Below are 24,514 nucleotides of genomic sequence, written 5' to 3'. Positions count from 1 at the left end.
TCCCAAAACACAATAGCCTAAGGCCAGATGGCTTCACAAGTGAATTCTGTCAACTATTTAGAGAAGAGCTAATGCCTGTCCTTAAACTCTTCCAAAAAATTGCAGAGGAAGAAACATGTACAAACTCATTCTACAAGGCCACCAATACCTTGATACCAAAACCAGATAATGACATCACATAGAAAGAAAATTACAGGCCAATATCACTGATGAACATAGATGCAAAAATCCTCAACATAATAACATCCACATATGATAAACCCACAGCAAACATTATCCTCAATGGTGAAAATCTGAAAGCATTTCCTCTAAGACTAGGAACAAGACAAGGGGGCCTACTCTTGCCACTAATATTCAACATAGTTTTGGAAGTCCTAGCCATGGCAAACAGAGAAGAAAAAGAAATAAAAGGAATCTAGAATTGGAAAAGAGGTAGAACTCTTACTGTTTGAAGACGACATGATACTATACATGGAAAAGCCTCAAGATACTGTCAGAAAATTGCTAGACCTAATCAGTGAAATTAGTAAATTTGCAGGATATAAAATTAAGACACAGAAATCAGTTGTATTCCTATACACTAACAATGAAAAGTCAGAAAGAAATTAAGGAATCAATCCCATTTATCATTGCAACAAAAATAACAAAATACCTGGGAATAAACCTACCTAGGAAGACAAAAGAGCTGTATACAGAAAACTGTAGGACACTGATGAAAGAAAGATGACCTAAATAGATGGAGAGATATGCCTTGCTCCTGGATTGGAAGAATCAATATTGTGATAATGACTATACTACCCAAAGCAATCTACAGATTCAGTGCAATTCTGATCAAACTACCATGGCATTTTTCATAGAAGTAGAACAAAAGGTCTCACAATTCATATGCAAACACAGAAGACCTTGAATAGCCAAAGCAATCTTGAGAAAGAATAATGGAGCTGGAGGAATCAACCTTCCTGACTTCAGACTATACTACAAAGCTACAGTCATCAAGACAGTATCATGCTGGCACAAAAACAGAAACACAGACCAATGGCACAAGATAGAAAGCCCAGAAATAAATCCATGTGCCTATAGGCACCTTAATTTTGATAAAGGAGGCAAGAATATACAGTGGAGAAGAGACAGTTTCTTCAATAAGTGGAGCTGGGAAGACTGGACAGCTATGTGTAAAAGAATGACATTAGAACACTTCCTAACACCATACACAAAGATAAACTTGAAATGGATCAAAGATCTAAAGGTAAGACCCAAAACTGTAAAACTCTAAAAGGAAAACATAGGCAGAACACTCTGTGACATATATCATAGCAAGATCCTCCATGACCCACCTGCTAGAGTAATGGAAATTAAAAGAAAAAATAAACAAGTGGGGCCTAATTAAACTTAAAATCTTCTCACAGCAAAGGAAACAATAAATAAGATGAGAAGACAACCCTCAGAATGGGAGAAATAACTTCAGATGAAGTAATTGACACAGGATTAATCTCCAAAATGTATAAGCAGCTCAAACAACTCAATATCAGAAAAGCAAGCAGCCCAATGAAAAAGTGGGCAGAAGACCTAAACAGACATTTCTCCAAAGAAGACAAACAGGTGGCTAATAAACACATGGAAAGATGCTCAACATCCCTCATTATTAGAGAAATGTAAATCAAAACTATGATGAGGTATCATCTTACACTGGTCATCAAAAAAAAATCTGCAGTCAATAAATGCTGGAGAGGATGTGGAGAAAAAGGAGCTCTCTTGTACTGTTGGCAGGAATATAAATTGATATAGCCACTATGGAGAACAATATGGAAATTCCTTAAAAACTAGGAATAAAATTACCATATGACCCAACAATCCCACTATTGGACATGCAGTGTGAGAAAACCATGGTTGAAAAAGACACATGTACCCCAGTGTTCATTGCAGCACTATTTACAGTAGCTTGGACATGGAAGCAAAGTAGATGTCCATCAACAGATGAACGGATAATGAAGTTGTGGTACATATATACAATGGAATATTACTCAACCATAAAAAGGAACACATTTGAGTCAGTTCTAATGAGGTGGTTGAACCTTGAGCCTATTATGCAGAGTGAAGCAAGTCAGGAAGAGAAAAACAAATATCATATATTAATGTGTATATATGAAATCTAGAAAGATGGCACTGATGTACCTGTTTGCAGGGCAGCAGTGGAGACACAGACGTTGAGAACAGACTTACGGACAGAGAGGGGAAGGAGAGGGTGGGACAAATTGAGAGAGTAGCACTGAAACATGCACATTACCATATATAAAATAGATACCCAGTGGGAGTTGGCTGTGTGACTCATCAAGCTCAAACATAATCTGTGACAACCTAAAAGGATGGGATGGGGTGGGATGTGGGAGGAGGTTCAAGAGAGAGGGGACATATATATACCTATGGCTGATTCATGTTGATGTATGGACGAAGTCAACACAATATTGTAAAGCAATTATCCTCCAATTTAAATAAATTAAGGAAAAAACTCTGGAAAATGCAAATGTAAGAAATCTTTGATGACAAAATGCAGATCAATGCTATTGGGGAGGGGAGTGAAAGATTACAAACGAGCACATTGGTCATTTTTGGAAATGACTGATAAATTTACTCTCCTCAGTGTTGTGATGTTTTCACAAGTGTATAAGTATTTCAGACTTACTAAGCTGTATACTTTAAATATGTGTGTAATTGTGTGTCAAATATATGCCAATAAGACATAGTTTTTTAAATTAAAAAAAGAAGGGGTGCCTCTAATGCCATCTTCAGCCTGCTTTCCTTACCTCCTCCTTGCCTCTGCTAAACTGGGAGGCTGGATAGATGGGTATTCCTCCCACACATCCCTTTACTTCTCTTCTCTTTCTCCAGTTCTGCCTATGCAACAAGTCTTCTCTAAGAAGAGCACTCACCAGACTAAGAACATGGTCCCAGGGCTCCTGACTACTAGGGATGAGGTGAGTCCTAAAATTTCTTCCTAGCTTTTATAGGATGGACCCATTTCTTTTATCTTTTACTGGAGCTGCCTTGATGGTGTTAGGCTGTACCTAGCCTTGATCTTGGAGGTGTGACTTGTCTTACCTGGAGCCTTTTCTCAGACTCCTCTGGTCCATTCATGAGCTATACATTCATCAAGTAGTAAATTGTCATCAGCACAGTTAAAACACAATCATGGTTATGTGCCCAGTGATTCCAGGGCCTAAAAGAGTGAAGGAAGGCTTTCAAAGGAGGAGCTGCCTGAGCTGCCCCTGAAGATTTGGCAAGTTGAAGAGCTGAAGGAATGTATTTCTGTGAGAATGTGACTGGAAGCCTAGCCCGTCTCTGAGATCTGCAGGCTGTCGCTCATCATATGGAAAGCTTGGAGCAGTCCGTGGCCTTTTGTTACATCAGTTTTCTCTGTGTAGAGGAGAGGATACTGACCTGCTGTCTGCTGGTGATTCATGGGTAGCTATAATTTGGCTGGCCCCATGCTTTATATTTAAATGAGTTTTCCACACTTAAAAATTGGAAGAATACACCTAAGTCCTGAGTCCACATTCTTGGTGCATATGACAAGTAGCTGGAACCAAACAGCATTCCCATGGTGTAGTCACAGCCTCTTGTGCCCCTTGACCCCATTGCTGAAGTGCCTGCTTCATTCATTCATTACTTGCCTCGGCTCTGCAGGTTTTGCTTTTACCCACTCTGAGTCTGAATGGAAGTAGTTCAACCAGAATCCTGAAATCCAGGCTGAGGAGTTTGGGCTTGAACTTGGAACAAGTTAGGTTTGAAGGATTTTGAGAAGTTTGCCATAAGTAGTCACTGAATGAATGTATGTCGTAAAGGAAAGATTTTCTAATCCCTAAGACTAGGCAGTTTGTGACCTTGACATAATCAAATGGAGTTAACATTTACTGACTGCCTAAACAGACGCCAGGTAGGATACTTCTGTTGATTATTATCAGTTACAAAAAATAGTATCAGTTATTCTAATTAAATTTTGTGTTGCCTGTCATAAAAAATATGACAAGTGTAAAATTTTTTTGTTAGATCTGAACTTGCTCTTAATGCTGAGTTCATATGGTAGGTATTTGCCTGTTACTGTATCAGTTAAAAATAATTGATTTTGATGTTATCAGATACCATTGAGGGCTGTATGTCCCTCAATTATAAAATCTTTTATTTGAGAGAAAATGTTTATGCAGTACATGCAATTCAGCATGTTTCCTAAGGTGTTTGGGGGGGGGAATTTCTTTTATAGGTTTCTCTTTACCATTACTGATGTTAATAGAGAAACATTCTTGGCCAAAATGGAACATTACTTTCCTGCCCCTTCCTGTGGGATCCTTAGCACACCCTGAACCATATCCTGTCTATGACCATCATCGCTCAATATACATTTTTTTCCTTTTATTCATTCATTAAAAATTGATCCCAGGGCATGAGCATCTGAGTAGCTTTGTTTTTATTTTTTAATTTTTAATTTTTTTTAATTGTGGAAGTATGATAACATGTTCACAGGAGACTTGGAAAATACAGAACAATGTTACATATAGTTCCACTATATATTATAATTATTTTTTTAAGTAGAGAAGTTAAGATTTTTAGTTGGAGTTTCAAACTCTCATAAATTAATAGAATATAGAGAAATAGAAGGGTATAGTAGATCTGAAAAGCACTGTGAACCGATTCAGCATAATTAAAATTTATACAATTTTCACACAATAGTAGGAAATTATTGATATGTCTGATCCTTTTACCACTTTCTTAATTATTTTGGTCTCATTTTCTGTAGGCCTTTTCCTTCTCATGTTTTCTGCCTGGAGAAGTTCCTTTTGTATTTGTTGTAAAGTTGATTTGGTGGTGCTGAATTCTCTTAACTTTCGCTTGTCTGGAAAGATTTTGATTTCTCTATCAGATCTGAAGGAGAGTTTTGCTGGTAGAGTATTCTTGGTTGTAGGTTCTTCCCTTTCATCACTTTAAATATATCATGTCATTCCCTTCTGGCTTGTAGAGTTTTTGTTGAGATATCATCTGATGACCTTATGTGGGTTCCCTTGTATGTTATTTGTTGTTTTTTCCTTGTTGCTTTTAATATTTTGTATTTGTCTTTAATTGTTGTCAATTTGATTACTATGTTGTCTTAGTGTGCTCCTCCTTGAGTTTATCCTGCCGGGGATGCTCTGTGCTTCCTGGACTTGGTTTACTGTTCTCTTTCCCATGCTAGGCAAATCTTCAGCTGTTATCTCTTCAAGTAGTTTCTCAGGTCCTTTCCCTCTTCTCCTTCTGGGACCCCAATAATGTGAATGTTGGTGTATTTAATGTTGTCCCAGAGGTGAGTTAGACTGTCTTCATTTCTTTTTATTCTTTTTTCTATATTCTGTTTTGTGGTAGTGATTTCTACCATTCTGTCCTCTAGGTCACTTATCTGTTCTTCTGCCTCAGTTATTCTGCTCTCGAGTTCTTCTAGTGTATTGTTCATCTGTGTTTGTTCTTTAGTTCTTCTAGGTCTTTGATAAATATTTCTTGCATCTTCTCAATCTTTGCTTCCATTCTTTTTCTGAGATCCTAGATCATCTTCACTATCAATATTCTGATTTTTTTTTTCATTTGGTTGTTTTTCTGGAACTTTACTTGTCCCTTCATCTGGGACAAAACCCTCTGCTTTTTCATCCTGGTTAACTTTCTAGCTACTAGTGGTTTTCTAGCTATTGTGGGATTGTAGTTCTTGCTTCTTCTGTTTGCCCTCTGATGGAGGAGGCTGAGAAGCTTGTATAAGCTTCCTCATGGGAGAGGCTGGTGGTGAGAAAAATTGGGTCTTACTCTGGTGGGCAGAGGCATGCTTAGTAAAACTTTAATGCAATTATCTGCTGATGGGTGGGATTTGGCCTGAGGCAGCTCAGCCCTGGGGTCTGTGGACTCTATTGCAGGGTTAATGGTGACCTTCAAGAGGACTTCTGAATGTTGAGCTTTTAAGCCAACTTTTTCACTCTCCTCTTTCACTTTCATCAACAGGTTCTTTAGTTCCTCTTCACTTTCTGCCATAAGCGTGGTGGTGTTTGCATATCTGAGGTTATTGGTATTTCTCCTGGCAATCTTGATTCCAGCTTGTGCTTCTTCCAGACCAGCGTTTCTCATGATGTACTCTGCATATAAGTTAAATAAGCAAGGTGACAATATATAGCCTTAACGTACTCCTTTTCCTATTTGGAACCAGTCTGTTGTTCCATGTCCAGTTCTAATTGTTGCTTCCTGACCTGCGTACAGGTTTCTCAAGAGGCAGGTCAGGTGGTCTGGTATTCCCATCTCTTTCAGAATTTTCCACAGTTTCTTGTGATCCACACAGTCAAAGGCTTTGGCATAGTCAATAAAGCAGAAATAGATGTTTTTCTGGAACTATCTTGCTTTTTCGGTAATCTAGCGGATGTTGGCAATTTGATCTCTGGTTCCTCTGCCTTTTCTAAATCCAGCTTGAACATCTGGAAGTTTACGGTTCACGTATTGCTGAAGCTTTGCTTGGAGAATTTTGAGCATTACTTTACTAGTGTGTGAGATGAGTGCAATTGTGTGATAGTTTGAGCATTCTTTGGTATTGCCTTTCCTTGGGATTGGAATGAAAACTGAACTTTTCCAGTCCTGTGGCCACTACTGAGTTTTCCAAATTTATTGGCATACTGAGTACAGCACTTTCACAGCATCATCTTTTAGGATTTGAAATAGCTCAACTGGAATTCCATCACCTCCACTAGCTTTGTTCGTAGTGATGCTTCCTAAGGCCCACTTAACTTCACATTCCAGGATGTCTGGCTCTAGGTGAGTGATCACACCATCGTGATTATCTGGGTCATGAAGATCTTTTTTGTATAGTTCTTCTGTGTATTCTTGCCACCTCTTCTTAATATCTTCTGCTTCTGTTAGGTCCATACCATTTCTGTCCTTTATTGAGCCCATCTTTGCATGAAATGTTCCCTTAGTATCTCTAATTTTCTTGAAGAGACTTCTAGTCTTTCCCATTCTATTGTTTTCCTCTATTTCTTTGCATTGATCACTGAGGAAGGCTTTCTTGTATCTCCTTGCTCTTCTTTGGAACTCTGCATTCAAATGGGTATATCTTTCCTTTTCTCCTTTGCTTTTCACTTCTCTTCTTTTCACAGCTTTTGTAAGGCCTCCTCAGACAGCCATTTTGATTTTTTGCATTTCTTTTCCATGGGGATGGTCTTAATCCCTGTCACCTGTACAATGTCAGGAACCTCCATCCATAGTTCATCAGGCACTCTGTCTATCAGATCTAGTCGTTTTCCCTACTTTCTTCAATTTAAGTCTGAATTTGGCAATAAGGATTTCATGATCTGAGCCACAGTCAGCTCCCAGTCTTGTTTTTGCTGACTGTATAGAGCTTCTCCATTTTTGGCTGCAAAGAATATAATCATTCTGAGTTTGGTGTTGACCATCTGGTGATGTCCATGTGTAGAGTCTTCTCTTGTGTTGTTGGAAGAGGGTGTTTGCTATGACCAGTGCGTTCTTTTGGCAGAACTCTATTAGCCTTTGCCCTGCTTCATTCTGTACTCCAAGGCCAAATTTGCCTGTTACTCCAGGTGTTTCCTGACTTCCTACTTTTGCATTCCGGTCCCCTGTAATGAAAAGGACATCTTGGCATCTGGTCCCATCAGTTCATGGGAAATAGATGTGGAAACATGGTCAGACTTTATTTTTTGGGGCTCCAAAATCACTGCAGATGGTGATTGCAGCTATGAAATTAAAAGATGCTTACTCCTTGGGAGGAAAGTTATGACCAACCTAGATAGCATATTAAAAAACAGAGACATTACTTTGTCAACAAAGGTCCATCTAGTCAAGGCTATGGTTTTTCCAGTAGTCATGTATGGATGTGAGAGTTGGACTGTGAAGAAAGCTGAGTGCAGAAGAATTGATGCTTTTGAACTGTGGTGTTGGAGAAGACTCTTGAGAGTCCCTTGGACTGCAAGAAAGAAAGCTGAGTGCAGAAGAATTGATGCTTTTGAACTGTGGTGTTGGAGAAGACTCTTGAGAGTCCCTTGGACTGCAAGAAGATCCAACCAGTCCATTCTAAAGGAGATCAGTCCTGAGTGTTCATTGGAAGGACTGATGTTGAAGCTGAAACTCCAATACTTTGGCCACCTCATGTGAAGAGTTGACTCATTGGAAGACCCTGATGCTGGGAGGGATTGGGGGCAGGAGGAGAAGGGGACGACAGAGGATGAGATGGCTGGATGGTACCACTGACTCGATGGACATGAGTTTGGGTAAACTCCGGAAGTTGGTGATAGACAGGGAGGCCTGGCGTGATGTGATTCATGGGGTCGCAAAAAGTCGGACATGACTGAGCGACTGAACTGAACCAAGAGGACTTAGGCGAAAGGACCTTTTCCAGGACTGCTGCTGCCTTTGCCCCCATCCTTATGGTTAGCCACTGCTGACCCACACCTCCACAGCAGACCCTCAACACAAGCAAGTCACTGCTCCTTTTCCCTGGGTTTTGGCATGTCCAGATTTTGTTTGTGTCCTCCCAGAGTGGAGTCTTTGTATCCTTCAGTCCTGTGGAAGTCCTGTAATTGAATCCCACTGACCTTCAAAATCAGATTCGCTGGGGATTCTCAGTTCCTTTGCTGGATCTCCAGGCTGGGAAGCTGGATGTGGGGCTCAGAACTGTCAAAACAGTGGGAAAACTTTGGTAATATCATTCTCCAGATTGTTGGTCACCCACCTAATGGGTATGGGATTTGATTTTGTGTTTGTGCTCTTCCTACATCTAGTTGCGGCTTCTTCTTTGTCTCTGGACATGGGATATCTTTTTTTGGTGAGTTCCAACATCCTCCTGTTGATGATTGTTCAACACCTAATTGTGATTTTGGTGCTTTGGCAGGACTGAGTAGCTTTGCTTTTAAGAAGTCTCCATACTTGCAGATATACGGCACTCATAACATACTTGTTTCATGATGGGACCTGATCATAACTTATTCTGAAAGAAAAAAGAACAATGGGTTTGTTTTGCTGGTTTGTTTAGCTGTTTGTTATTTGAGACATAGAAATTTACATATATTCACCTCCACTAGCTTTGTTAGTAGAGATGCTTCCTAAGGCCCACTTGACTTCACGTTCCAGGATGTCTGGCTCTAGGTGAGTGATCACACCATCATGGTTATCTGGGTCATAAAGATCTTTTTTGTATATTTCTTCTGTATATTCTTTCCACCTCTGCTTAATATCTCCTGCTTCTGTTAGGTTCATACCATTTCTGTCCTTTACTGTGCCCATCTTTACATGAAATGTTCCTTTGGTATCTCTGATTTTCTTGAAGAAATCTCTAGTCTCTCCCATTCTGTTGCTTTCCTCTATTGTTTTGCACTGATCACTGAGGAAGGCTTTCTTATCTCTCCTTGCTATTTTTTGGAATTCTGCATTCAAATGGGTATATCTTTCTTTTTCTCCTGTCCTTTAGCTTCTCTTCTTTTCTCAGCTGTCTGTAATGCCTCCTCAGACAACCATTTTGCCTTTTGCATTTCTTTTTCTTGGGGATGGTCTAGATCACTGCCTTCTGTACAGTGTCACAAATCTCCGTCCATACTTCTTCAGGCACTCTATCAGATCTAATCCCTTGAATCTGCTTGTCACTTCCACTGTATTATCGTAAGAGATTTGATTACATATTTTAGGTTCTCTAAATTGCATTTTCAGTTACTTTGTTTTATGTCAGTTCTGAATTACATAGAATTTTCTGATCTGTATATAATGACATTTAGACATTTTTCCTATGGGTTTTTGCCTGAGAGGAGAAATTGGAATATGCATTAAAATTGTGACATAGAAGGGGGTTGTACCTATAGGCTACTAACTAGTAAGAAGTTAGCAATCTTTTATTTAGTCTTAAAAGAATTGTTTTGATTATCTCCTGTGTGCAGGAGCCTCTGATAGTCTAGACAGTGTGACCTACAGCACAGCTTCCATTCTTGTAAGACTCCCAGCTTATTTGGGGGTTTACCTATCACATGGGAATGAAACATTTTGAAAAGTTTTCATTGAGATATAAATGGCAATGAAATTTGCCTTTTTAAAGGGTGCAATTCAGTAGAGTTTAGTATATTCACAAAGTTGTGGAACATTCACCACTGTCTAGTTCCATAATGTTTTCAGACCCCTCCCACCCCAGAGGTGGAGAAGGAAATGGCAGCTCACTCCAGTATTCTTGCCGAGAGAATCCTGTGGATGGAACAGCCTGGTGGGTTGTTGTTCGTAGGGTCACACAGAGTCAGACATGACTGAAGCAACTTAGCATGCATGCATGCATTGGAGAAGGAAATGGCAACCACTCTAGTATTCTTGCCTGGAGAATCCCAAGGACAGAGGAGCCTGGTGGGCTGCTGTCTATGTGGTCGCACAGAGTTGGACACGACTGAAGCGACTTAGCAGCAGCACTCCAGAGAAATCCTGCACTCATTAGGAATCCTTCACTCAGAGGAATCCTGCACTCCCCATTCTCCCATCCCCCAGCTCTTGACAACCACTAATCTATTTGTATACATTTGGTTGTTCTGGATGCTGTATGTAAGTGGAATCATATAATATATGGTGTTTTGTGGCTGTTTTCTTTCACTTAGCATAATATTTTCAAGATTCATCCACATTGTAGCCCAAACCAGTAATACTTCATTCTTCTTTAAGGTTGAATAATATTCCATTGTGTGGATATAAGCCATTTATCAATTGATGGATATTTCAATTATTCCTGTCACTAGAATTTAATTAATATTTTTGGTCTGTGTGCATCTGACAAGTTTTAATGATAAAATTATAGTATTTTAAAACTAGTGACTACACCACTATCATACCTTTAAAGTGAAGAAATCACAAATGTTCACATTCAAATCAATAACTCTCTAGGTTAAAGCATTAATAGATTTTCACTATTCCATACCGCTGTTTCTCAGTCATTAGAAATTTAACCTGTTCTCAATGTTTGAGAATTGTTTCTATGGGAAATTTTATTCATGAAGTGAATTTTGGACTTACCACAAAATATGGCCAAGTGAAGAAAGATCCCAAAAATATGGCCAGGTGAAGAGTGATGAATGTTTTAAATCATGAGTTACAATTCTATAGTAGAGTATCTGGTTTTTTGTCTGCTTTTAAAACCATCAAGATGCTCTAACACCTCTGCTCTCTATTCTACTACCACTAGCTTTCCTTTCCCTCCTGAGAGATGTTTTTCCCTTCCCATATCATAGGCTTTCTCCCTTTCCATCTTAGGGTATCTGTGTTCCCTTCCTCTCTACATGCCTCATCTTGATTTTTAGCCCTCTGCTTTTTCCATGTCTATTCTGAATCTTACTCATGTTTTAAATGTAATTTTTCTTTTATTTAAAAAATTTTTATTTTGGCTATACTTGGACTTTATTGTGGCACACAGGCTGTTTGGTGCATTGGCTTTCTCTAGTTGCAGAGCATGGGCTTAGTTGCCCTGCGGCTTGTGGGAGCTTAGTTCCCTGACCAGGGATCAAACCTGTGTCCCCTGCATTGGAAGGCAGATTTACAACCAGGGAAATCTCTAGATTTCTACTAGACTACCAGGGAAGTCCCTAAAGTTTAATTTTTTTTTTAATATTACATACTATAATTCACCCTGGGGATTAAATTTCCAGACAAGAACTTTAAAGTCTCTATATTAACTATGCTCAGTGAGGAAAGGAAAATAGCATTATTAGCTATCAGATAAAATGAACTGCTAGACAAAGGGAAAGAAGAACATTTTGGAATGATAAAGAGGTCATGTCATCAGGAGGACATAACAATTTTGTGTGTATATAATTACTCAAAATAGCAAAACTTCAAAATAATTGCCAGAATTAAAGGGAGGAAAAGACTCTCCTCTGAGTAATTGATAGGACAATGAGGTAAAATTTAGTAAAGTCGTAGATAATCTGAAGAAAACTAGCAACTGTGTTATCCTGGTTGATAGTTATAGAGTACACCACCCTACAACTGCAGAATACACATTCTTTTCGAGTACATTTGGTATGCTCACCAAAATGGACTACATGGGGTTCTATAAAGGAAATCTTAACACATTTAAAAAGATCCAAAGAATACAAAGTATATACTCTGTGACTAAGAGAATTGTGTTAGGAGTCAACAATAAGATATCTAAGTAAATTTCAAATACTGGAAATTAACAACACATTCCTTGCTATCATTACATCAAAGAAGAAATTTTAAGAGAAATTAGAGAATATTTCAAACAGACTGATGATGGAAATATAACTTATCAAAACTTGTGGGAGGCTAACTGAGTAGTTCTGCCTTGCCAGCCTTCTAGCCTTGTCATCCATCACTCTTGGGGCTAGCCCCACCCCTAGTGTCCAACTTGAAGATCCATGAAGTGTCCCTAGAGGGACTGAGAGGAAGACAGTATTGCCGATTGGGCGCCCATATTTTCTCTGCTATTTCACTTTCTGTTCCTTATTGTGGAAGCTCAGGGTCTCTAATAAGCACTGAGGACATGCAAGTAGGCTTAGTAGTTGGGAATTTACTGGAACAAATACCCCAGAGCCATCACCTGCTTGCTTTCTTAGACTTGGATAGAGGCAGCTTTTTGTAGCCACAGTGCTACCTTGCCAATTGGCTGATAAACCACTTTGGACTTTATCTATATTTCTTGTTATCAGGCACATTGGGCCAAAACCCAAGGTCTCCTTTGCTTAATGAGGAAGAGAATTTCAGGACAGAAACATCATAGGCTCTGCCTTTAATGGACTAATGTTGAATAGAAAATTCATGTATACAACATAAAGCAAATTCTGCAATAAAGATGAAGACAAACCATCTTATTTTGTGAAAGAAGAAATCTCAGATAATGGGTTTCTTCTTGGTACTGGGAATGGTCTTGAGGCATTGTCCTTGGGAGCCCGGTTTGGGGAAAGCTTGTAACACTGGCTTAGGTTAGGCTTCTCCAAGACCTTCCCTGAGAAACTCTTTTATTTCTGGCAAGTGACCATGTCTCCCAAAATTCTTCAGTAACAAGAACCAAGGGATTTGATGAGTGTAAGATAAGTCTAAACTCAGACTTTCCTACAAGGAGAGTGATACTTCAGGAAGAAGAACCCACATTTGTGGAAATGTGTCGTTTATGGCAGAGGCTTCAGATTCAGTTATGAGCTCAGACAACATCAGAAAATTCATTCTGGTGAGAACCTTGTATGTGTGATAATGGAAATAAATGCTTCATTGAAAGCGCAAAACTTACTCAATATTAGAGGATTCATTCTCAGTTGTAAAAAGAGAAACTTTACAAGTGTACTGAATATTTTAAAAGCGTGAGTCAAAATTCTGATCTTCCACATTAGCAATTTCACACCAGAGAGAAACCTTATGGATGTCACAGTATAGGAAAAGAAAGGATTCAAATCCATCTCAGATCTCTTTCAGCACTGGGTTGGCAAGGCCCCTTGAGCTCAGAGGGGTGACCCTGCCTCTGTGGCTCTTTGAGAGGCTCTGATGTAAGCAAAGAGTGGCAGCCTTGTCCCTTGACCTGTGGTGGGATTGGCAGCCTTGACAACTTATGAATAGCCTTTCTTTCCTTGAAGGATAATGCATATTCACATTCTTCTATCCCATCCCATTTTAAACTGCCTGCCTACCGACTACCCATGAGGAAGCCCTGGCACAAAAACTTTAAATCAACTAGCTTAAATATGCATGAAGAACTAAAGGAAGCCGAGGACGTGGAATGAAAAGAACTAAGTCAACAATATTTGAACAAATAGAGAATCTCAATAGAGAGAATTTATAAAAAAGAACCATATAGAAGTCTTGGAGCTGCAAGTTCAATAACTGAACTGAAAAATTCATTATAGGGGTTCAACAACATATTTAAACAAGGAAAATTAAGTCTGTGCCACTTGGAAATAGTTCAATTGAAGTTACCCATTCTGAGGAACAGAAAGAAAAGATTAGTAAAATATGAACAGTTCTTGAAAGACCTGTGTAACACCATCAGGTTTACTTTACATACACATAATGGAAATTGCAGAAGGAAAGAAGAGAGAAAATTTCAAGAAATAATATCCAGAAACTTCCCATGTTTGATGAAAGACATAAATCTATACATCCAAGACACTCAACGAACTCCAAGTAAGATAAACTAAAAAAAAAAAAAAAAAAAAACCACACTAGGACATATTAGTCAAATTGTCAAAACCCAAAGACAGAATTTTGAAAACAGCAAGTAAGAAGTTGTTTGTTACCTGCAAAAGACCCTAAAATAGATTAATAGACAATTTTTCATCAGAGCCCGTGGAGGTCACCAGTCAGGGGGATCACATATTTTAAATCTTGGAAGAAACACTGTCAACTAAGAATTCTCTGTCTGGCAAGTTGTTCTTGAAGAATGAAGGATAAATCAAGATGTTAGTTTAAACAAAACCTGAGAGAGCTCATTAATGATAGACCTGCTCTTTAAAAACCCTGAACCAAAAAAACAAAAATTCAGGTTGAAGTGAAAATACACTAGGTAGTTATTGTAAACCATTAGGAAGAGAAGTGAATACTAGTGCGTAAGCTAGTGTAAGAGCCAGCATTATTGTGCTTTTTTTGTGTAGTTTATGACTTCTGCTTTTTCTATATGGTTTCAGGCAAACACAGAAAGTATACATCTATATTAGTGAGCATACATGGTATAAAGATGTAATCTTGGACAATTACAAAATAAGGGGAGAGGGATGGAAAAATATAGGAGCAAGCATGCTGGTATACTATTGAAACTAAGTTAGTAGACTTTTACAGGTTAAAAATGTTAACGTATTAACCACTAAGAAACTACTTAAAAATATACAGAAAATAAAAGAAGGGGATAAAGGTAAAAAAAACACAAGAAAAAAAATTTTTTTAAAGGCAGCAATGGAGGAATTGAACAAAAGACATACACAGAAAACAAGTGGCTAAATGGCAAAGGAAAATCCTTCCTTTTCAATAAACACATTCAATGCAAGTAGTATAAACTCCCCAGTCAAAAGGCCTAGGTTAGCAGTTTGGATTTAAAAAAGAAAAACAAGATCTATGTGTGGCTGTCTACAAGAGACTTACTTTAGATATATCGATATAACGAGGTTGAAAGTAAAAGAATGGAAAAGATGTTTCATACTAATAGTAACCAAAAAAGAGTTGAGATAGCTGTATTGAGACAAACTATATTTTAAATTAGGGAAAGATAACAAGATGAAGAAAGATATCATATATTGATAAAAGGCTTACTACAGAAAGAAGATATAATGATTATAATTTAATGACAGTTTAAACAGAAAGGACAAGAGGATGTAATGGGAGGTTAAGTTTCATAGTTCAAACTGGTAAAATGACAAAACAAGTAGACCTATAAGTTAGAACCTAGAGCAACTACTAAAAAATTTATACAAAGAGGTACACTAAAAAACAATATAGATAAAAGAGAATGTTAAAAAGAAAATTCAAGTAACTGACAATAAGTCAGTAATAAGAAAACATAAGCAGAGGGAACAAAATTAAAATGGTTTAAATACACCAACTAAGAGAGACTGACATTAAGAAAAGACTCTATATGCTATCTAAATGAAGCATCAAATGTAACAGCATAGGCAGGTTAGAAAAAGAAGGATTAAAAAGAAGATAAAAAGGATTTAAAAGATTTTAATAAAGATAATAAAGAGTTTAATTTTAATAAAGATAAAAAAGATTTTAAAAGATTAAAAAGAAGATACAGACATTAGTCAAAGGAGAGCAAGGGTGCCTATATTAATATCAAGTAAGATAGACTTCAAAGGAAATTATCAGACACAGAGAACAATAAGTGGGTCACTTCATCAGGAAGACATTGGGGTCCTTAATGTGTATGCATCGGCTTCCCCCATGGCTCAGTGGTAGAGAATCCACCTGCAATGCAGGGGAGATTCTGGTTTGATCCCTGGGTTGGGAAGATCCCCTGGAGGAGGAAATGGCATCCCACTCCAGTATTCTTGCCTGAAACACCCCATGGGCAGAGGAGCCTGGTGGGCTACAGTTCAAGGGGTTGGAAAGAGTTGGACACAACTGAATGACTAAGCACCAGTGTATATGCATCAAATAACTGAGCTTCAAAAGATGTGAAGAGAAAACTGAAAGGAGAAATAAACAAGTCAACAATAAGAGATTTCAACACTTTTCTATTCATGTTATAGAGAATAATTAGGCCCAAATCAGTAAGAGCTCAACACTGTCAACCAATAGAATTGAATTAACATTTATAGAACATTTCACCTAACAATAGCAAAATGCATATTCTTACAGTTAACCTGCTTTTCCAAGGGTTCCATATCTGCAGATTCAACCAGTTGCTGATCAAAAAGTAAAAAAAGAAAAAAAAAATTTGGAAAGTTCCAAAAAGCAAAATTGGAATTTTCTGTGACTAGCAACTGCTTACATAGCACTGACATTGTGTTAAGCATTATAAGTAATCTAGAGATGACTTAAAGTATATAGGAAGATGTGTGTAGGTTACATGCAAATACCATGTTTTATATAGGGGATTTGGACATCTGTAGATTTTGAGGGGGGTTCTGGAACCACTTCTCCGTGAGTGCTGAGGGGTGACTATACCAACATAGACATTTCCTGGGCTCAAAACAACATATAAGACACAATAATTTGTTTACCTTAAGAAATTTTAAAAAGTTTAAATTGAACGAAATATGTTGTTTGACCACAATGGAATCAAATTTGACATCAGTAAGAGAAAGTTAACAGAAAAATCTCTATAAACACTTAGAAAATAACAGACTTCTAAATAATCTGTTCACCAAAAATGATGTCTCAGGAGAAATCAAAACATGCATAAAAGTGAATGAAAAGGAAAATATGATATATCAAAGTATGTGGGATGCAGCCAAAGCAGTCATGAGAGAAAAACTTGTAGCATTAAATGTATATGTGAGAAAACAGGAAATCTCAAGTCAGTAATCTAGGCTTCAAAATGGCTGTCTGATTTCTCCAAAGAAGACATACAGATGGCTAACAAACACATGAAAAGATGCTCAACATCACTCATTATTAGAGAAATGCAAATCAAAACCACAATGAGGTACCATTACACGCCAGTCAGGATGGCTGCTATCCAAAAGTCTACAAGCAATAAATGCTGGAGAGGGTGTGGAGAAAAGGGAACCCTCTTACACTGTTGGTGGGAATGCAAACTAGTACAGCCACTATGGAAAACAGTGTGGAGATTTAAAAAACTGGAAATAGAACTGCCATATGACCCAGCAATCCCACTTCTGGGCATACACACTGAGGAAACCAGATCTGAGAGAGACATGTGCACCCCAGTGTTCATCGCAGCACTGTTTATAATAGCCAGGACATGGAAGCAACCTAGATGCCCATCAGCAGATGAATGGATAAGGAAGCTGTGGTACATATACACCATGGAATATTACTCAGCCGTTAAAAAGAATTCATTTGAATCAGTTCTAATGAGATGGATGAAACTGGAGCCCATTATACAGAGTGAAGTAAGCCAGAAAGATAAAGAACATTACAGCATACTAACACATATATATGGAATTTAGAAAGATGGTAATGATAACCCTATATGCAAAACAGAAAAAGAGACACAGAAGTACAGAACAGACTTTTGAACTCTGTGGGAGAAGGTGAGAGTGGGATATTTCGAAAGAACAGCATGTATACTATCTATGGTGAAGCAGATCACCAGCCCAGGTGGGATGCATGAGACAAGTGCTCGGGCCTGGTGCACTGGGAAGACCCAGATGAATCGGGTGGAGAGGGAGGTGGGAGGGGGGATCGGGATGGGGAATACGTGTAAATCTATGGCTGATTCATATCAATGTATGACAAAACCCACTGAAATGTTGTGAAGTAATTAGCCTCCAACTAATAAAAAATAAAAAAAATAAAAGAATTCAGAAATACAAAAAAAAAAGACAAAATGGCTGTCTGAGGAGGCCTTACAAATAGCTGTGAAAAGAAGAGAAGCAAAAAGCAAAGGAGAAAAGGAAAGATATACCCATTTGAATGCAGAGTTCCAAAGAAGAGCAAGGAGATATAAGAAAGCCTTCCTCAACGATCAGTGCAAAGAAATAGAGGAAAACAATAGAATGGGAAAGACTAGAGATCTCTTCAAGAAAATTAGAGATACCAAGGGGACATTTCATGCAAAGATGGGCTCAGTAAAGGACAGAAATGGTATGGACCTAACAGAAGCAGAAGATATTAAGAAGAGGTGGCCAGAATACACAGAAGAACTATACAAAAAAGATGTTCATGACCCAGATAATCATGATGGTGTGATCACTCACCTAGAGCCAGACATCATGGAATGTGAAGTCAAGTGAGCCTTAGGAAGTATCCCTAAGAACAAAGCTAGTAGAGGTGATGGAATTCCAGTTGAGCTATTTTAAATCCTAAAAGAGGATGTTGTGAAAGTGCTGCACTCAAAATGCCAGCAAATTTGGAAAACTCAGCAGTGGCTACAGGACTGGAAAAGGTCAGTTTTCATTCCAATCCCAAAGAAAGGCAATGCCAAAGAATGCTTAAACTACCACACAATTGCACTCATCTCACATGCTAGTAATGTAATGCTCAAAATTCTCCAAGCCAGGCTTCAACAATACGTGAACTGTGAACTTCCAGATGTTCAAGCTGATTTTAGAAAAGGCAGAGGAACCAGAGATCAAATTGCCAACATCCGTTGGATCATCGAAAAAGCAAGATAGTTCCAGAAAAACATCTATTTCTGCTTTATTGACTATGCCAAAGCCTCTGACTGTGTGGATCACAGTGGAAAATTCTGAAAGAGATGAGAATACCAGACCACCTGACCTGCCTCTTGAGAAATCTATGTGCAGGTCAGGAAGCAACAGTTAGAACTGGACATGGAACAACAGACTGGTTCCAAATAGGAAAAGGAGTACGTCAAGGCTGTAGATTGTCACCCTGCTTATTTAACTTATGTGCAGAGTACATCATGAGAAATGCTGGTCTGGAAGAATCACAATCTGGAATCAAGATTGCTGGGAGAAATATCAATAACCTCAGATATGCAGACGACACCACTCATATGGCAGAAAGTGAAGAGGAACTAAAGAGCCTGTTGATGAAAGTGAAAGAGGAGAGTGAAAAATTTGGCTTAAAGCTCAACATTCAGAAAACCAAGATCATGGCATCTGGTCCCATCACTTCATGGCAAATAGATGGGGAAACAGTGGCTGACTTTATTTTTTTCGGCTCCAAAATCACTGCAGGTGGTGATTGCAGCCATGAAATTAAAAGACGCTTACTCCTTGGGAGGAAAGTTGTGACCAACCTAGATAGCATATTAAAAAGCAGAGACATTACTTTGCCAACAAAGATCCGTCTAGTCAAGACTATGGCTTTTCCAGTGGTTATGTATGGATGTGAGAGTTGGACTATAAAGAAAGCTGAGCGTTGAAGAATTGATGCTTTTGAACTGTGGTGTTGGAGAAGACTCTTGAGAGTCCCTTGGACTGCAAAGAGATCCAACCAGTCCATCCAAAAGGAGATCAGTCCTGGGTGTTCATTGGAAGGACTGATGTTGAAGCTGAAACTCCAATACTTTGGCCACCTGATGAGAAGCGCTGACTCATTTGAAAAGACCCTGATGTTGGGAAAGATTGAGGGCAGGAGGAGAAGGGGACGACAGAGGATAAGATGGTTAGATGGCATCACCGACTCAATGGACATGAGTTTGGGTAAACTCCAGCAGTTGGTGATGGACAGGGAGGCCTGGCATGCTGCAGTCCATGGGGTCGCAAAGAGTTGAACATGACTGAGTGACTGAACTGAACTGAATCTAGGCTTCTGCCTCAAGAACCTAGAAAAATGAGAGCAAAATAAACTCAGAGGAGCAAATGGAAGGAAATAATAGTGATAAAGGCAGAAATCAATGAAATTGGAAATAGAATAAAGAAAAATAAAAAATAAAGAAAGAGCTGATTCTTTGAAAATAATAAAATTGACAAAACTTTTAAAGAAGATAAAGGAGTAGACACAAATTGCCAGTATCAGGAGTGAAACAGGAGTTATTACTACATACTCTGTAGCCGTCAACAGAATATCCACCCATACATTTGGCAACTTAGATAAAAAGGGACTGGTTTCCTTGAAAAACATAAACTATTGTACTTTAACTTGACCAATATGGAATAGATAATTTGAACAGGGCTATAATTATTAGCCAAACCACAGAAACAACCTAAGTTGTTGACAATCTAAATGTCCATCAATGGATGAATAGACATCCATTCATCCATTGATGAATACATGTATATGTGTACATACATACATACAATGAAATATTATTTTCAGCCATAAGAAATCTTGCCAAAAAAAAAAAAAAAATCTTGCCACTTGGAACAACAGGGATGGATCTTGCGGGCATCGTGCTAAAAGAAAATAAGTCAGAGAAAGACAAATACTGTATGCTGTTACTTATATATCTTTAGAAAAGAAGAAAAGGTTACATATAGAGAACAGACTGGTGGTGGTGGTAGCAGGAGGTGGGGGGTGGGTGAAATGAGTAAGGGGGGTCAAAAGATATAAACTTCCAGTTATAAAATGAATGTCATGGGAATGTACTGTACATCATGGTGACTGCAGTTAGTTATGTTGTATTGTGTATATGGAAGTTGCTAAGAGACTAGATCTTAAAAGGTCTCATCACAAGAAATAGAGTTTTGTAACTATGCATGGTGATCCATGTTAACTAGACTTATTGTGGTGATCATTCTGCAATATCTACAAATATCAAGTCATGTTGTACACCTGAAACTAATATAATATGATGTATCAGTTATACCTCAATTAAAAAATATTCTAGAAGTAAAAAAATACCCAAAGATAGTCCAATTTATAATTTTAAAAACTCTTACAAAAGAAATGTATAGGCTCAGGTGATTTTACTGCAGAATCTGCCAAATTTTTAAAGGAGTCAAACACCAATGCTACATGATTTTTTTCAGAAAATAGGAAGGACACTTCCTAATTCATTTTGTGGAGCAGATATTATGCTGGTAACAAAATCAGACAAGAACAATAGAAAAAATGAAAACTACAGGTCAACATCTCTCATGAATATAGACATGAAAATCCTTAAATTATTATGCAGATTAAATTCAACAATATGTAAAAATAATTGTACACCATTATCAAGCATGGTTTATTCCAGGGACACAAGACTGACTCTGTAACTTAATCAGTATAGTCCCCCATTAACAGGCTAAAGAAGAAAAAGCATGTGATTATATCAGTTGATGCATTATAGTCATTTGGCAGAATACAATAAACATTTGTGGGAAATGTAAAAACCACCATACGATAGAAACGGGAACTCCTTTACTTGATTAGGGACATCTACAAAAAAATCTGTAAGTAGAATTATTCTTATTTTTTAAAAATATAATCATATACTTAATATAAAATTTTCACCATTTTAAAATGTCCAGTTTAGTGGCATTATTTATTCACACCATTATGCAGTCATCACCATTCATTTCCAGAACTTTTTCATCTTCCCAGACTGAAACTATCCATTATATAATAACTATCCGTTCCTAACCCACTCCCCCTCCCAGCTCCTGGTAACCTCTGTTTTACTTTGTCTCCATGAATTTGCCTATTTCAGGTACCTGCTGTAAGTGGAATCAAACAATGTTTGTCATTTGTAACTGGCTTATTTCACTTAGCATAATGTTTTCAAGGCTAATCTCTTGAATTAGCATGTATCAGAGTTTCTTTCCTGTTTAAGGCTGAATTACGTACAGTTATGTGTATATACGTACTACATTTTCTTGTCTGTTGGTGGACGTTAGGGTTGTTTCCGCCTTTGGGCTATTGTGAATAATGCTGTTATGGACATTTGGTGTATGAGTATGTTGAATTCTTGCTTTTGATTCTTTGGGGGTATACACCCATGATTCAAATTGCTAGATCATATGATAAATTGAACTTTTTTTTTTTGGTATATTTAACTTTTTGAGGAACTGCTAAACTCTTTCCCACAGAAACCACATCTTTTTACTTTTCCCACAACAATAAATAGAGGTTCCAGTTTCTCCATGAGTGTGTGCTCAGTCATGTCCGACTCTTTGTGACCCCATGGACTGTAGCCTGCCAGGCTCCTCTGCCCATGTAATTTTCCAGGCAGAATTACTGGAGTGGGTTGCCATTTCCTACTCCAATTTCTACTCCAGTTTCTTCACATCCTCCCAAAATGTTTTTTCATGTTTCTTTGGTAATAGCTATCCTAATGAGTGTGATGTGGTATATTTGTGGAGCAGTATTTTTAATGCTTTGAGACATTATGTTTCCTTCTAATATCAAGTACAAGGCAAGGATGTCTGTTCTTACCACTCTTATTTTGTTATCACGCTAGAAGTTCTACAGTAAGGCAAGAACAGGAAATAAAATACATAGATTACAAGGAAAGAAATCTGCCCCTGTGTGCAAATCCTCTGATTGTCTACATAGGAAATCTTAAGGAATCCAGGAGGGAAAAAAACTAGAGCTAATGAGTTCCACCAGGTTGCCAGATTCAGGATAAGCATACAGTTTATTACTGTTTCATGGCAGTTGTTCTGTATCATGAACAATTGGTCACTGAACTAAAAATACAGTACCATTAAAATCACTGAAAAAAGAAAAACAAAGGAATTTTTAGGTATCAGTTTTTTAACAAAGCATATGTGGATTTGTATACTGAAAACCACAGTAACTGTTGAAAGAAATCAAAGAACATCTCGGTAAATGGAGAGACATCTCATGTTCATAGGTTTGAAGAGTCTACATGATAAAGATGTTGGTTCTTCCTAAATTGATATACAGGTTTAATGCAAATCTTGCCCAAATTCCAGAAACAGTTTTTAGTAGATACAGGTGAGATTGTTCTAAAATTTTTTATGGAAAGGCATATGCTAAATATGGCATATAAAGGCAATAGCTAAAATAATCTTTTAAAGTGAAGACTAAAGGAGGAAGAGTCCATCTATCTGATTTCAAGACCTGTGGTATAGCTGCATTAATCAAAACAGTGTTTTCCACAGCATCATAGATGTAGAGATTGACAGAACAGAACAGAGAACCCCTGAATAGACCCCCAGCAATGTGGGAAGAGGTGTGGTAGTCTTGAATACATGGCAAAGGGTTCTGGTTGAAAGCAGGGTCTACGGGTCTCACCTGATGTCCCAGGCCAGCCTTATTGCTGCCTCAGCCCTGGCTGGTAACTTAGGTTAAGTTGACTAGTGGGCCTGTGTGATCTCTGGGTGAGCAAGGATGTGCTTGTGTTTTAGGCATTAATGGCCTTCAGGGATGTGGCTGTGGCCTTCACCCAGAAGGAGTGGAAGCTACTGAGTCCTGCTCAGAGGACCCTGTATCGGGATGTGATGCTGGAGAACTACAGCCATATGGTGTCGCTGGGTAAGGATGACTTGCCCCATGTCTCAGACTCTGCCTGTAGGCCTCTTGATGTTTAATGGAGTAGCCACCATGCTTTTGGCTCAGAAAGAAACGTATTTTCTCCGTATCTCAGAGAATGTCTGGATTCTGTAGAGTTGGAAATGGTGAAGTTGTGCATGTGTGTGTATTTGTGTGATATGACACTGCATTTCGAGGCCCCTTCCAAGGCCAGGCCCTCCTCTAAAGTGATCTTACTTCAGATGGCAGAGTATTTGTATTCATTCAAGCATAGGGGAGAATCATATACTGCCTTCAGAGCCAGGATTCCTCCCTCCCCTTAGTCATCTTTTCTCAGCATTCAGAGAATCTTTGTCCCCATCCATCCCCCCTGCCTGGCTTTCCTACCCGCTTCTGAGTCATTGCATTCCCTGGCTGACTCTGAGTTCTGTGATAGCCTCTTAAGTCACTAACCAAAGGTCACCTTGATTTTTTTCCCCTGTGAGTAGGTATTGCCTTTCCTAAACCAAAACTCATCATACAACTGGAACAAGGAGACGAGCCCTGGAGAGAGGAGAGTGAATGTCTTCTGGACCTTTGTGCAGGTAAGTGGAAAACAGAAGGCAGACAAAGATCAGGGCAGTGAGGTGCTCAGCAGGTGAGGAAAGAGGAGCATCTGTAAGCTTCTGAGGAGGAAGCTCTTCCTCAGGCCTGCCTTCCATGCCATCCTACTCAGCCCAGAGAGGGCTTCCCTGGCCACCCTCTCTTTCCTCCCCAACAGAGCAACATCCACTCACTTGGTGTCCCTTGTCCAACACTTCTAGGATCTTCCCATTCTTGAACTTTTATTAGTTGACCTGATCTTGAACATAGCACTTGTCCTCTGAGACTAAGTCATCTATCCCTGCTAGATTCTGTCCACTTTTTATTTTTAAACGGGTAATGTTTTCATGCAGCAGTTCTACCACATAAGTTCCCATAACTTTGTTTCTTTTATGATGTGTTATTTAAGATTATACCAGAATGTGAAGAATTATACAATGAGTGCCAGTTT

At 38.4% G+C, this 24,514-nt stretch overlaps 1 protein-coding gene across 9 annotated transcripts in view; it reads left to right on the top strand.

Annotated features, from left to right (window-relative positions):
• The window catches only part of ZNF169 (zinc finger protein 169), an 88,918-nt gene that overhangs the window by 46,010 nt on the left and 18,394 nt on the right, over nt 1-24,514 (top strand). For 6 of the 9 annotated variants that reach the window (XM_043927635.1, XM_043927636.1, XM_043927633.1 and 3 more), the window contains 3 exons: nt 2,887-2,972; nt 23,358-23,484; nt 23,970-24,065. In XM_043927635.1, coding sequence (XP_043783570.1) covers nt 2,895-2,972; nt 23,358-23,484; nt 23,970-24,065 — 301 coding nt within the window. In that variant the 5' untranslated portion in view covers nt 2,887-2,894. Of the gene's footprint in view, nt 1-2,886; nt 2,973-8,786; nt 8,831-23,357; nt 23,485-23,969; nt 24,066-24,514 lie in introns of all 9 variants that reach the window. The other 3 variants (XM_043927641.1, XM_043927640.1, XM_043927638.1) reach the window with 1 other exon arrangement.

This window comes from Cervus elaphus, chromosome 16 (genome assembly GCF_910594005.1).
Source record: "Cervus elaphus chromosome 16, mCerEla1.1, whole genome shotgun sequence".
Lineage (NCBI taxonomy): Eukaryota > Metazoa > Chordata > Mammalia > Artiodactyla > Cervidae > Cervus > Cervus elaphus.
The sequence above is the reverse complement of the archived record's forward strand: the minus strand, read 5'-3'. Positions and strand labels throughout refer to the sequence as shown.